The following is a 13,544-nucleotide window of genomic DNA, read 5'->3' on the forward strand; positions in this document are numbered from 1 at the left end:
TAAAGGGACATTGCAGTCATTTAGATAGGGGTATTTAGATTGTTGAGCAACACGCAGCGTGTCTTTCGGACTTTTGTTGACGAGGCCACGCCTCTGCTTTGCTGCAGCTCGGTGTGCAGTGTTGACGGCGGCTCGCCTGAATTTATTTCGCTCGGAGACAGCGAGAGAGAGAGAGAAACAAGAAGGAAGGAATAAGGCGGATACCGGTGCCCTCCCTCCCTCTCTGCAGTTTTAAAGAAGACGCCCCCTCCCAGCACCTGCTCTGCTTCGTCTTCTCGCCGTCTCACAGGAGTTGAGTGGACGTCGCTTTTCGTTGTTTAGACGCTGTGTGTGTTGTTCTTTTTTTTTTTTTGGAGCATGACTTCGGCGTACAACCTGGATTTCCTCCCTCTCACCGAAAGTCGGTTAATGACTTCGAGCGACACAATGTAAGTAAATCAGCTAAAGACATGTGCCGAGTTCTCGCCTCGCCTTTTCAACATCGTAAACACAGACTGGCATTTTTATTTTTTTTAAGCAGGCGAGGCGAACAAAACAGTTGAGGGCTAGTTGAGTTAGCTAACGCTAGCTAAGCGAGCAAACTGGGATGCTAACGTTGCTAATCACGCAAGCGGTGAGGATACGCTCACCTGGAGTTTAAGTTGCTAGCTTAACTTGGGTAATACAGGCATGTGACCACAATAAATTGTAGTTAAGTAAAGTGTGGCCCTGCTGCTAATCTCTTATCTCGTCACTTTGAGTGGAAACGCAGTTTGCTAACAGCGGTACCCGACGCTTGGGCGCGCTACAATAGTCAAGTGACATGTGCTTCCGGAGATCACACGTTCAGTATCAGTCCAGAAAAAGAAACCACGTAGCTTTAAAAAAAATATGCAAATAAATAAACATGATGCCCATTTTGTGCCCTTTACGTTGCATTAATGGCACAGACATATTTTTTGGTTGTTTGTTTTTGCTCTGACTTCGGGTTACTTCGTTACAGCTGATCAAATTCTCATTTGAAGTGCGGTCGATCGAAACAAACGGTGGATGTTTAGACGATCAATTGTCGGGCTTTGAAAACAAGCGCTTTTAGCAGACGAAGTGTGAGAAGTTGCTTTAAAGTTCCATAACACTATATGTCGTTGCCAAGCCGTTACTAATGTGACTTCAGTTTCTAAAGTCCAGCAGCGTGCGTGAGCCTGTTTGCAGGCAGGATACGGCACACTTACTCCCGGTCCCTCCCTGTGTCTCTTGCTAGCAGCAGAGCCTGCTAACATGGTTAGCTGCAGCTCACATGCATTTGTACCCCCCTCCTCCCGTCCATGTTGGTTATAGAGTGCTGACTTAACGATAGAAAACACGTGGTTTGCTACATTATTGAGCCATTAATGGAAATCTTGTGACGGGGCATATAAACAAGTGGGAGGAAAGGTATTTATAAAGTACAGAGGTCCATATATAACTCCCCACCCCGAAGGTAGTATCGACACAAAGTCAGCTAATCCTGTTTGACAAAAACATTTCCAAAATCACCGCCTGCTTTACGACACTGTTTAACATTTAAATGTTTGCAATTCCAGCAATGCTCTCTGTAGTTTGCAACAAAATGGCTGTTATTGCATGGTCTCACAAATGAGGAAACTCAACAGCTGAACAAGGATTCTTTAAATGTTTTAATCACGTTATCCTTTGCTTGTTGTGCTTTTTGTTTTTTGCTCTAGAGCAAACTATAAATTAAAAAGATTAAACAAGAAAATATTTTTGCTTCTAGTCTAAAATGTTGCACTATTTCTAAATGATTTGCTGATTGGGTTGTAAAACGCTTCATATTAAGTGGCCTTTTAAGCTTTTAGAAACTTTTTAAACGTGCCAGTAAACTGCAAATATTTACATTTGTGGCTTTGTGTGTTATATAAACTAAACTGATATACTGAGGATCAATGGCCATTTATGTGACAGTGATCGTTGTAGTTCCACCTTTTTGATATCCTGTTTTCTTGTGTAAAATAATGTGTGAATATTGTAAGGGGTTTTCCCCCACTAAATAAATTTCCCTCCATCCATTCTGGGCTTGTGCCAAAGGAAAATGACCAGGGATATGATAAGAAATAACCAGTTCAGCCTTTTTTTTTTTCTTTTTTTTTTCTTCTTTTTGTTTCTTTTGTGACTATGTTGACTGCATCTTGACTGATTTTTGTCTAATTGTTGACAGCGAGAATGGCTTTCGGGGCTTAAGCATGATCCTTTGGCAGCCGACACTGCCATAGTGCTATGTCAGTTAGCTAAGTGTCACAGTGATCCCTTTTTGTTGCGGTCAGGGAGTTGTTGATCTGTGTGAAGTCTCGGATCTTGGCGCTGAGTTGGATGGCTGCTCGGGCCAATTGTTCACTCTCCTTGCTGTCAGGGTGCTGGTGGATGAATGCCCTTGTAGCCAGATGTTAAAGGCCAAAAGCAGGACCACTCTGATCTGGATTGTTACTTTTTCCTTTTTTTTTTCTTTTTTTTTTTGCTACTGCTGCTGTTGCTGCTTGCCTTAGCATGACAGTAACTGCAAGCCTGTCTGTCCTGGAGCCACAAAACACTCAGTGAGATCCTCTATCTCCACTGTGGGGTGGTGTGATCGAAGGTTGAGCAAATTCTTCTGCAAGCTTTGCAAACAAAAGACGTTGAGGCACAGAATGAGTTGCATAAGACCACAGTCACCCACTATGTCCATGACTCTATCAGTAGTTGGCTCTGAAGTGATTAACAAAGAGGTAAGAGGTCTGTTTAAGCAGAAAACTATGGGATTAGTTAGAGTAATGGATTAGATTAAAGGCATTTGAGAATTACAACCCTCATTTGGTACAACCCTCATCTTTTGCATAGCATTGAGTATCTGTGCTTTAGATAAATTATAAGCTAATGATTGATCTATCAGTGATCACAGTGCAAGTTTGAATTTTGTGCATAATTGGAAGCCTTGTTTTAAAGTATTGTTTCTTCAATGTGCAGTATTTTCTGCAAACTCTCCATTGGAGCCTGTAGGGGTGAAACTGAGACTGAAACGGAAACGCGTCTGCAATATTGTACAACGATAGTGCTATTAATATTAGTTAAACCATACTAGTGAAAGCTGTGATTTTTTTTTTTTTTTTCAAGATCATTTCCACAATTACTGAAGTGGAAATGTTTACATTAATGGCGTGTGTGGGTTTGTTTTTGTTTTTTAGTTCATGAGAACACACAAAAAAGCCGTATTCACCCATCCCCAAACCAAGGTATGGGCCACAATGGTACAGTAGTTGCTCCAGTTATTGTTGCAGTTAAAAAAAAGAAAAAAAAGAAAAAGTAAAGCATTGAAAAATAATGGATTTATCTGATCAGCTTTTAGTGTGGAACTATTTTTGGTGGAAAATATCGCAATTATTGCAATAACACTAAGTGCAATAATCTTTTCTGGCATCGTTGTATTTTTACTCAGTTGTATATAGCATTTGTATTCTATTTTTATCTTATTGTATATTTTATTCTACTGTATATAGTATTTTATTCTATTCTGTACAGTTGTGTGTACTGTATTTATTCTTATTGTATTCTAATTTTTGCTTCATAACTTTTGCACTGTCCACTTCCTGCTGTGACAAAACAAATTTCCCACGTGTGGGACTAATAAAGGTTATCTTATCTTATCACACTGACTAAATTTCTTAAAACCAAAAGGAGGACTTATTAAAGTGTGGGACAAAAAGACGTCTGGCTAGTTTGTACATAAATAAGCTAAAGCTGAGTTAAGCAGACTAGCATTTCTGGTACCAAGGCAAATATCTGTTATTTCAGACATGTTCCAACATCTCGGGACAGCCCTGACAAACGCTGGCACCTTTCTCCCAAGCTTTAGCAGTATTTTAATTTAAAAAATGAGCAGTTTTACTCGGACTGTCAGTGACCTGATCTAACCACTGAAATTGATGTGACTATATTCTGTAACTAATCTGACATGTGTGCTTTTGATGTACACACATTTCAGTTATGGGCTTTTGGTAACTGTTTATCAGATAGCTAGAAATAACAGGAAGATAGTCTTGTCCCAGCAAAGGTAACAATGCCTTATCTATATGTGGAACGGTTGAGCTTACATGCTCCTCCTCAGAGGCCCATTTTGAACAAGGAAGAACCCTGAACGGGTAATTCCCCATCCCACGTAAGCAGGAACATCAGTAGTAGCAGTGCATTTGTGTTCGACCTTCTATGCTCTATTTTGATGATGATGATAATTTAAAAAAAAAAGAAAAAAGAACAGGTTGGATAATTAAAACGAGTTTTATCTCAATCAAAGCTGTTCTGTTTTCTGTTACAGGTTAGTGTAATGAATGTCAGAGTAAGTCACCACATTCAGGCAAATTGATTGTGCTTGATTGCTGCATTTAGTTGGCTGTTGGTCTCTTCACTTGAGACTAATTGCTGACGCTCTGTCTGACACTAACTGAGGAGAGTTTGTAGTTGCTCGTTTTGACTGTTCATGCAAGCTTTACTTTAGCATCGCCATCTATAACCGCTGGGGACTCTTGGTGTGATTATGTAGCTAATGGGGCGGGCCTTGTCATCAGATGCTGGCCGTCTGTTAACACGCAGCCCACTCAGAGGCTGATTGAACACGTCCGTCTTCATCAGGGCAAATGCAACAATGAAATTAGGCCATTTTGAGCTGAATTGGAGTTAATGCCAGGAGGAAAAAAAAGATTTCAATAATTTTCTCATCAGAACCACAGTGTGCTGATTAGGTCAGCCACTTGGTATGGAAATCAAATGACACACAGTTCTCCTGTTTCTGCCTTGAAGTTGTAAAACAATTTTTTGTTTGTTTGGGACCAAAAACAAGGAGTTGCATTGATTTTTGATAACAACAGTTATTCTGTAAATCCTGTTGTCTGTGGCCAGTCTTTTAAGTTGCATCTTCAAGCTGTCAGGAGTTTTTATTTTTTTTTTCCCCAGGCTCATTATACTTTATTGAAGCTATCAAAGAATATTCTGCCTTTTTTTTTATATTTTTTTTTTTTTTTTTTTTTCTAGTGTTAGGGAAAATAAATGGAGTTGAGCGAGAGAGAGAGAGAGACTTTGTTCTACTTGACAGCTGTCAGAGATATTACTGAGGCATTAGAGGCATTCTGTGTCTCATTGAATCAGCTTATAAGGCCACTGGTTTCCTAAAAGGAAAAAACGGCTCTCGATTTTTTTTTTTTTCTTTAAGGGTATTACTAGCAAACAGCTGTTTCAGTCGACTGATTTCTCTCTTTTCTTTGAAGCAGCATGTTCTTTGTGTGAACCTTGACTTTATTTTATCCCCAATAAAGTATTAAAGTGGCATGCTGCTGATTACCAGGTGATGAAATGAGTTTGGTCTGTCATTTAAACGGGAAGAGACTCATGGCAATTTGTAACATGTCTTTAGTAAGACTTGATCAATATTTTTATTAAAGCAACATTGTGATAGTTTGACATTGAATGTACCACGTTAGTGATTTTCTAGTAATGATAAAATGCTAGCTGGTATTTATTTTTAATGATTGATAATAGCAGGTAGTGAGATTGGTTTCCATCAGCAATGGTGGGGGGGAAAAAACTCTACATCATGTGACATTTGGTGTTGCTGTGACCCTCCTGAGGGTTTCGGAATGAGTAATGTCCACAACCACGAGTATAACCAGGCAAATTGGCTGGCCTTCTATTATGGGCACAGGAAAAGGTGTCGCTGGCATACTTGCGCGGTCAGAGCTCACCAACAGGACAGACACATGGTCTAGATAAATCACCTGTTTTTATGGGTGGCGCAGCAGTGGGCATGCAACTGCCGTGGCTCTGGATGGCTCGTCAGCTGCTGCAGGGTGTCTTGGAGCGCGACGAGCTGCCACAACGCAGGGCTGTTTGTGGAAGCTCAGCAAAAGACTTCATCACTGCCGTCTGGGAATACTCTGGCAGGTGGTGCTGGGAGCGGAGCTGGGCGGTACTGACAGAATCAATTGCAGTATTTATTTTAACCGGTACACTTGGAGTAAAGTATCGACATTTTGTGTAGGTCTAATAGTTTAATACAATGTTTAAGTGTCTGACATAACTAGCTTATTATAGTTACAGCCAAAAACCGAAACCATGTCTGAAAAGGCATCAAAATAGAAACTTGACTCTGAGAAGAAAAATAAAACTTTGTACTTGGTAAATTAAATAAAATGAATATATACAGTGAAGGACTTTGAATTTAGTCTTGTCCCAGTTTGATTAAATTTTTCCACACAACATACCTGAGGTGGTCCACCTGCTGAGGCTTGGGATCACTACATGACAAAGTCAACAACACCCACAACGTTGTCTTATATTGCATGTTTTGAACTTGATAAATTTTAGTGAAATTCAGCTCAGCCTCTGCTTGTCTCAACAAACACACAGATAACAGCAAAGATGATGGTGTCATAGGTGCAATTTACACTTGAGCTGCAACCTTGAGACGGCAAACAAAGTGTTTCCCGTTTTCACAATCTAAAGCTGTGCAACACAATCAGAAGTGGGAAAAAATGTTTTTTTTTTTTTCCTTCTATCAACAACCACCTTGTTTTAAAACTGTGTGGCAACAGTACATGTTAAACAAGTTGTTTAATTTGCCAAAATCTTCAAAACTGTCAAAAGCTTTGCAGCAGGCTGACAGCTGCACCACCCAAATTGCAGTAGCTTTGAAAAAACTTGAGTTTTGGCAATTCACACAAATCAAAATGTACAATGAGCCTGAGAAACTTTTGATCTTGGGGTGGTCAGTGTTCAGGTTGACACTTTGTAATCTAAAGCAGGCTGGATGATGTGATCAATAAGTGGGAAAACACAGCTGCTTATGTAGATATGCTGTAGATAATGGTGTTTGCTGTAGATTTTGTCATCATAAGGTGAGCGCGTGGCTCTTGCTCTTTGTACGTGGCATTGCATCAACTTTGCGTTTACCCTTCATCCATATTTCTTGTGGACTTAAAGGAGTATAACCGGAATAACCACTCATCTGTGTCTGCACCTGTCTCTGTCCACAACATGGTTAAAGAGCAGCTTAAGATAGATGAGCTTCTTCTGGGTGCTCTGACAAATTCAGAGCTATTTACCATTTGTAAGTTGTAAAATGGCACATCCTTGTAAAATCTACATTTAAAAGCGTTTTTATTTTTGACGCTGTAGCTGCCCAATGAATCAAATTTTAACTCCAGTTACTGTTTTGTTTGGCTTTCAGTCAGTATTAAAACAAGGTAATTGGGATTAAAATGCCTATTGTCACATTCGGTTTAACAAGTATGGTCTTGTTTGGTCTTCAAGTGCCCCACTTTTTGCTGTTCCCAGGGCCCAAATTGTCTGAATGACTATTTAAATGGAAAAAATTATGCTATTTTTTTTCTGATAGCATAATTGTGTTAAATAATCATGATTTTAATTTTTGCCATAATCAAGCAACCTTAATTAGCATGGTATAAACAATGTTGCTGTGCCTGTCATACCGATAGCAGTAATTAAAGTTACAAAGTCTGTCTGAATGTCTTGATTTTTCTGGTGTTGCTCCCACTACAGTAAAGTTGATGAAATTTGAATATGTATTTGTTTTTAAAAAAAACATTTAGGAAAAAAATGCCAACAGTGGTATGTCTTTACTTAATGCCCCAGTTCTTCTGACCTTATTGGACCCACGGTGAATGGATATCAGCTACATGTTTATTTGGGTTTTATACCAACAGGTTTTTGTTTTGCAAAACAGCTCTGCAGCATATGACATCACTTTAAACTGGTTTATACGTGCAAATGTAAATACTTAGTTCGCAGCAGTCACCTTTGTAATATTCATAGGTGACTGTACAGTTGTCAGCTCGGTTATGCTGTATGATGCAACATCATCTTGAAGCAGACAGTTTCATAATAGATTTTGTTTACTTGAATTTTACTTCCTTGAATAATGTCCTAATGTGTATACTAAAAATGCAGCAGAATCATGCCTGAAGAATGTATTCTCACAGTCGCATAGCAGAAGAGCTATGCACAGCTGCAGTGGCTTTGAGAGTTTAATGAATGTAAAGGAGACGGTGTCATATGCAGCCTTCATGTTTTTGAATTCTGACACAAATCCAGTATTTTCAAGTGAGGTTTTCTCTGTGCTGTGAGATCTGAGCAAAGTGCCTATGGCAAAATGGCGTCGGAATGCCACTGGCAGAAATGGACAAATGGTGTCACACACCAGTACTGTGGCCTTAGCAGACGTAGCCTTCGACGTGTTCCAGTGCGTCTGTATGACTTGGTCCATTGTGCCGCAGAGGAACGGTGAATAGTGTTCTCCGGCATGGGGGAACAATATGTGATTGTTCCCCTGCTGTGGCAAAGAAGCTGTAGGTTACTCTCTGTACCATCGCCAAAGCGCCTGAGGAGGAGATGCACTGCAAAATCTCGGCCTGCTAACCACCGATTCTTGGAAGTTTAGAGCTTTGCGGTGCTGTTTTTGAGTAGCTGTTACATGCTAGTGGGAGGGGCCACAATCCCCTCTTTTGGAGAAGAGGTTTTTGTTTCACAGTAGTTCCTTTTGTTTTTTGTTTTTTTTGTGTTTTTTTTTTTTTTGTTTTTTTTGTTTGTTTTTTCCCTCTGGGAAAATTGTTTGTCATCATTCAAATGTATTGAAAGCCTTCAGAGGGAAGGGGCAAGGGCTAATTTGGAGGTGTGGAGTTGGATTTCGGGAGGAACACGAGCAGAAGTGTGATTTGTTAGCATGTCATTTAAGTCCCTCAAGGAGTTTGGTGTTTCTGCTGAACGGCTGGGTTCATTTTGCAAGAGATGGATGACTCGTGTTCAGAGGTTTGTGTGCAAAATAGTTATTTTAAATGTGCAAACATTCATATACTTTTTTGTGAGATTAGTACCACGGTGTTGTCCGTGTTGTCCCCCCCCCCCTTGTTTGAAATATTACATATCTGTAGTGTGCGTTGGAAGTCTTAACCTGTTGCAAGTTATTTCTTTTCCTGTGAAGGGCTGTTACTTCACCCTCATTCATAATTTCCAGCGCCTCTACCCCTGTCAGGAACAGTTTGTGTGTTTGATTCTGTGTGAGAGTGAGACAAAGATGCTGTAGTCACAGGTACACTGGTGGGTATTGATTCTCTGTCCCCAAAGCTTTCCCCAGAGGAAGCTGGCAATAATTTGTAAATGATATATTGTTTCAGCTTGCACTTGAGTAAACGTGTGTTTAAACGGTCACACTGCAAAATCATTTGACTTTTTGGTAGGAATTCTGAAAATGCAATACACACTTTTTTAAATTTTTTTTTATTTATAATACTAAAAACACAGTGTAACCTATTTATTAAATCTTGGTTTTGTCTCAGTATGTTTAGGTGAATGTTAAAAAAATAAGAGATGGTGTAACTTTTTTCTTTTTCTTTTAAAAAAGAAAAAAAGAAAAAAAAAAAACTATAAACAGATATACATACATGGTGTATATGCACCATCTAACAGTTGGCGCCAAGAATATCCTGTCACGTGCTTCTAAATTAAATGACCTTAGTGACTTTCTAAACTTCAGCCTCTAGAAGAAAGCAGCATTATGGCTGTTTAAATCTGCCTGAACTACTGGCACTATTGTGACATTGCCTTTTTGCTGGAAGAATAACTCATTGAAGCTGATCATTTGCTCAGGCCCTTTCTGTGCCACTCTAAAATTTGCATTAGATATTTATTGTAGGGATGGGAATTGATAAGAATTTAGCAATTCCACTATCGATATCACTAATTAGATTCCTTATCGATTGTCATCAGGTTCTCTTTGGCTTAGTTTTGAGAGTGAAAACCGTTGCTTAAGCAGCAATAAAGAAATTACATTCATGCAACTTAGGCTACGTTCACACTGCAGGTCTTAATGCTCAATTCCGATTTTTTGATCAAATCCGATTTTTTTTTGTCTCCTCGTTCACACTACAAATAAAATGCGACAGCAAACGCGCTCTAGTGTGAACGCTCAAAGCGGCCCGCATGCGCAAAAGAAGATGTCACACACAACGCGCTCTGTTTAGACCAAGAACAAACAGTATTGTTTGACTGATGGCCGTTAATATAAAGACTTCGGACTTTACGTTTCCCAATTTTTGCTTTAAGTTATTTTGTTATTTACATAATAATGTAAATAACCTAATAATGATCCTTATTGCTGTTTAAGAGAGGAGCGGTGCTTCAAAGGATAGCTGCAGATTTCTGTCAGAATCTGCAGATTATACAGTACAAATAAAATGTTTACGTTGTCTTCCCAACAGTTTCACTGACATCTACACTGGATGGCTAGGAAGCGTTCGCGATATCTTCTCGGGCGCTGATAATTGGCTTCAGTCTTGTGTCGGTGACGTAAAAGGCGGATTTAATGCGACATGACCGTTCAAACAGCAGTCGCTTTCTAAAACATCGGATATGTATCGGATTCAGTACCACATACGAAAGTGACCCAGATCGGATTTGAAAATATCGGATTTGCGCCGTTCACACTGTCATAGCATGATCGGATATGGGTCGCATAGGGTCAAAAAAATCGGATTTGATGCGCTTTCGCCTGCAGTGTGAACGTAGCCTTGATTACATGATGTGGGTCAAATGTTCAAAGAGGTATTTCCTCTTTGTAATCAGTGTTGGAGTCTTTACTCAAAAACGTCATTGTTACACATATTACACAGAACACTTTTCTTAAAAGTAATGCAGTACATTACTTAATTACTCCCGAGAGTAATTTGTTATACAACTGATTACATTACTTTCATGTTACTCAGTGCATTTCAGCTATTTTAATGTTTCATAATCACCATTTAACAATACAAACCTGAGGCTACAACCCCAAACACCAATACAAATCTGTAATGAGGGCACATCTCTAAGATTTTTCTCTTAATAGAATACAAAGTGATTCTGCTTTAGAAACGTGAACGGGTAGAAAGGGAGGCTGCTCATGTGCTTGTTGCCTGTTGAAGCTAAGGGTCTGGCAGCTGGGGTAGGTATTCACTCGGCTTTCACTATGGGTTCTTGGCTAGCTTAGCAATAGCATGCTGTTTTGGCAGATGCTTGCAAAGAACCAAAGTTGTGTTAGCAGTATTATGCAGTTATTTCAGTCCTGCATACATTTGTCCACCATTTATCTTGTCCTTTCGTGCAATTTAAAAAAAAAAAAAAAAAAAAAGGTGCATATCCATCCTCTAGACCAGTGGTTCCCAACCTTTTTTGCTGCCCCCCCCCCCCCCCCCCCCCCCCCTTGTTTTACACGAAAAATGTTCGTGGGTTTTGGTTTTTTTCCCCCTGTGTAATAATATTCAACATTGCTATCGATACATTTCTCAAATGCCTCTCTGTGCAAAATGGGTTCAAAAACATAAACAACTGTGGGATACTGTTAGTCTGTGATTTGAACTGGGGGAACAAATCGTGGCAGGATCAGCCTGATATTATTTGGATCCCACTAACTTTACTGTATAAAGAGCTCACATCTCCAAAATGTCAGGAGTAGTTAGTCTTTACAAGAAGTGTTTGTGAACTAAAAATCAAGAATGTGGGATACTGTTTGTCCGTGATTTGAAGAGCCCAGCGCGTGCTCCCGACGCAAGGGAAACTAATTCTGTCACAGAGACCTACCTTGGCACTTGTGTAGGTGAAGCCAAAGGGAAGATGTGCTTCATCACATTTTCTAGCATTTGGCTTGGAAGTAAGTTGGTTTGGAAACATATTTGGCGATGCTTCATCTCCAGCTTTCCGTTTGTGTGGGAGCCCCGTCAAAAACCTGTCAATGATGCTAGCAGTGTCCAAGGGTTCATTTTAGTTTTTTCTTACTGGCCCCCCCCCCCCCCCCCCCCCCCAGGGGGCGGGCCCCACACTTTGGGAACCTCTGCTCTAGACAGTGTCACTATTGCTTGCAAACAGAAATCAGCTGGTTGTAGTGAGTGTGAGAGCAGATAAGGGGGATCCATGGGAAGAACACACAATTCCAAGAAATGGGACTACTAGGAACCGGTTTTCTGCAAGAACCTGTTCTTAATTCCCATCCCCATTTATCATTATGTGACTCATTCCTTTAAGCTAAGCATGAAAATGAAATGAAATTGTTAGCTGCCAAACCGGACAGTACTTAGATGTGAGTGCAAGTAGTTCTAAACCAGATAATGGTAATTGTTCCTTTACTTTTCGTGACCTACTGAAGCAGTATGGTTATGATATTAAATTTGTTTAACCTCTGGCATACACATTACAAAAATTGTTTTTCATTTCTTTCTCTCTTTTTTTTTTTCTCTTTCTTTTTCTTCTTAGCAACGGCAGCAGCAGCAAGATGAACGGGTCGCTGGAGCACTTGGACCAGCCAGACCCTGACTCCATCAAGATGTTTGTTGGACAGATCCCCCGCTCCTGGTCAGAAACAGAACTTAAAGAGCTATTTGAGCCCTTTGGAGCCGTGCACCAGATAAACATTCTTCGTGATCGCACTCAGAATCCTCCTCAGAGCAAAGGTACAGTCTGGGTGAAAGGTTCACTTTCAGGAATAATTTGTTCTACTACCTTGCAGGCAAAATTTCTCCTTAGTGATTTAGATTTCAATATAAACGATCTGGCATATAATAATTTTATTTTAATTGAAAACATTGGATTATGTATCCATCCAGATTATCTTAAAAACCTGTTTTGTTTGTTTTGCCATATGTGAGGAGTGCACCAGTTGCTAGTGGGGAAAACTAGTATAGCATCTAGCATGCTAACAGCAGTCTGCAGGTATTTGAGGCGTGCATTGCAATCTGTTTAAATGAAGTGACGCAACTGAAAAGCTCAGATGATACTTTCAGTTTCTCTATTGTTCATTTTCACTCTATATACCATCTCTAATAAGAGATGGACACTAATTAGGTGTGAAACTTTCTGGAAAACCTTCATTGCTCATAGATAAAAACAACTTGGTCTCTTAGTTGGTGCAAACCCCCTTCTCTCCTCATCTGCTTTCAGATTTTAGCACTTAGGCAATGCACTGCCTGTCTGCACATGCAGTGCAGCTGTGTTTGTGTTAGATCACCTCATATGCAAGCAGTCTTTTGTTTCAGGGTTAAATAATATCTTTTTTTAAATATTCATATATTCTAAATTTCCTCTTCTTTGTACAATGCAGCTTTAGAAGCAGCATTGTACAAAGGGAGTGTTACTTGACTGCAATTTTCCATTAAGACATCCATCGATGCGCTCACCTTAGAAATGGTGCTCGAGTTGAGCGATTCAGTTTAGGCTGCAATTAGAGGAGACGGTGAAGTGGAAGCCTGCTGTCTGCAGAGAGCTGCAAAGTGCCACTGGAAGTGCTCAGTCTCCCGTAACTAACTGCAGGTGAATAAAGTAACGACAGTTTCCTTGATGTAACTGTCCTGGTCACCCAAATCTCAGTTCCCTTGATGGTTGGATGATTCGCTGTAGCTAAAGGCGCTAAACCACTCTTGGCTTTTAATGTGGTGGGAATATACTTGATGCTAAGCTTGAGTCTAAAAGGAACCATATTTGTGCTACCAGACACCGCCCTGGCA

The 13,544-nt window shown here is 39.9% G+C and overlaps 1 protein-coding gene across 3 annotated transcripts in view; it reads left to right on the plus strand.

The window, feature by feature from the left end:
- The window catches only part of LOC309710391 (CUGBP Elav-like family member 2), a 33,274-nt gene that overhangs the window by 2,309 nt on the left and 17,421 nt on the right, over positions 1–13,544 (plus strand). For 2 of the 3 annotated variants that reach the window (XM_082539795.1, XM_082539796.1), the window contains exons 1-2: positions 216–428; positions 12,298–12,494. In XM_082539795.1, the coding sequence (XP_082395921.1) occupies positions 358–428; positions 12,298–12,494 (268 nt within the window). In that variant the 5' untranslated portion in view covers positions 216–357. Of the gene's footprint in view, positions 1–215; positions 429–12,297; positions 12,495–13,544 lie in introns of those variants that run through there. The other variant, XM_082539797.1, reaches the window with a different exon arrangement.

Source organism: Aulonocara stuartgranti, assembly GCF_965226115.1.
Source record: "Aulonocara stuartgranti genome assembly, chromosome: 7".
Classification (NCBI taxonomy): domain Eukaryota; kingdom Metazoa; phylum Chordata; class Actinopteri; order Cichliformes; family Cichlidae; genus Aulonocara; species Aulonocara stuartgranti.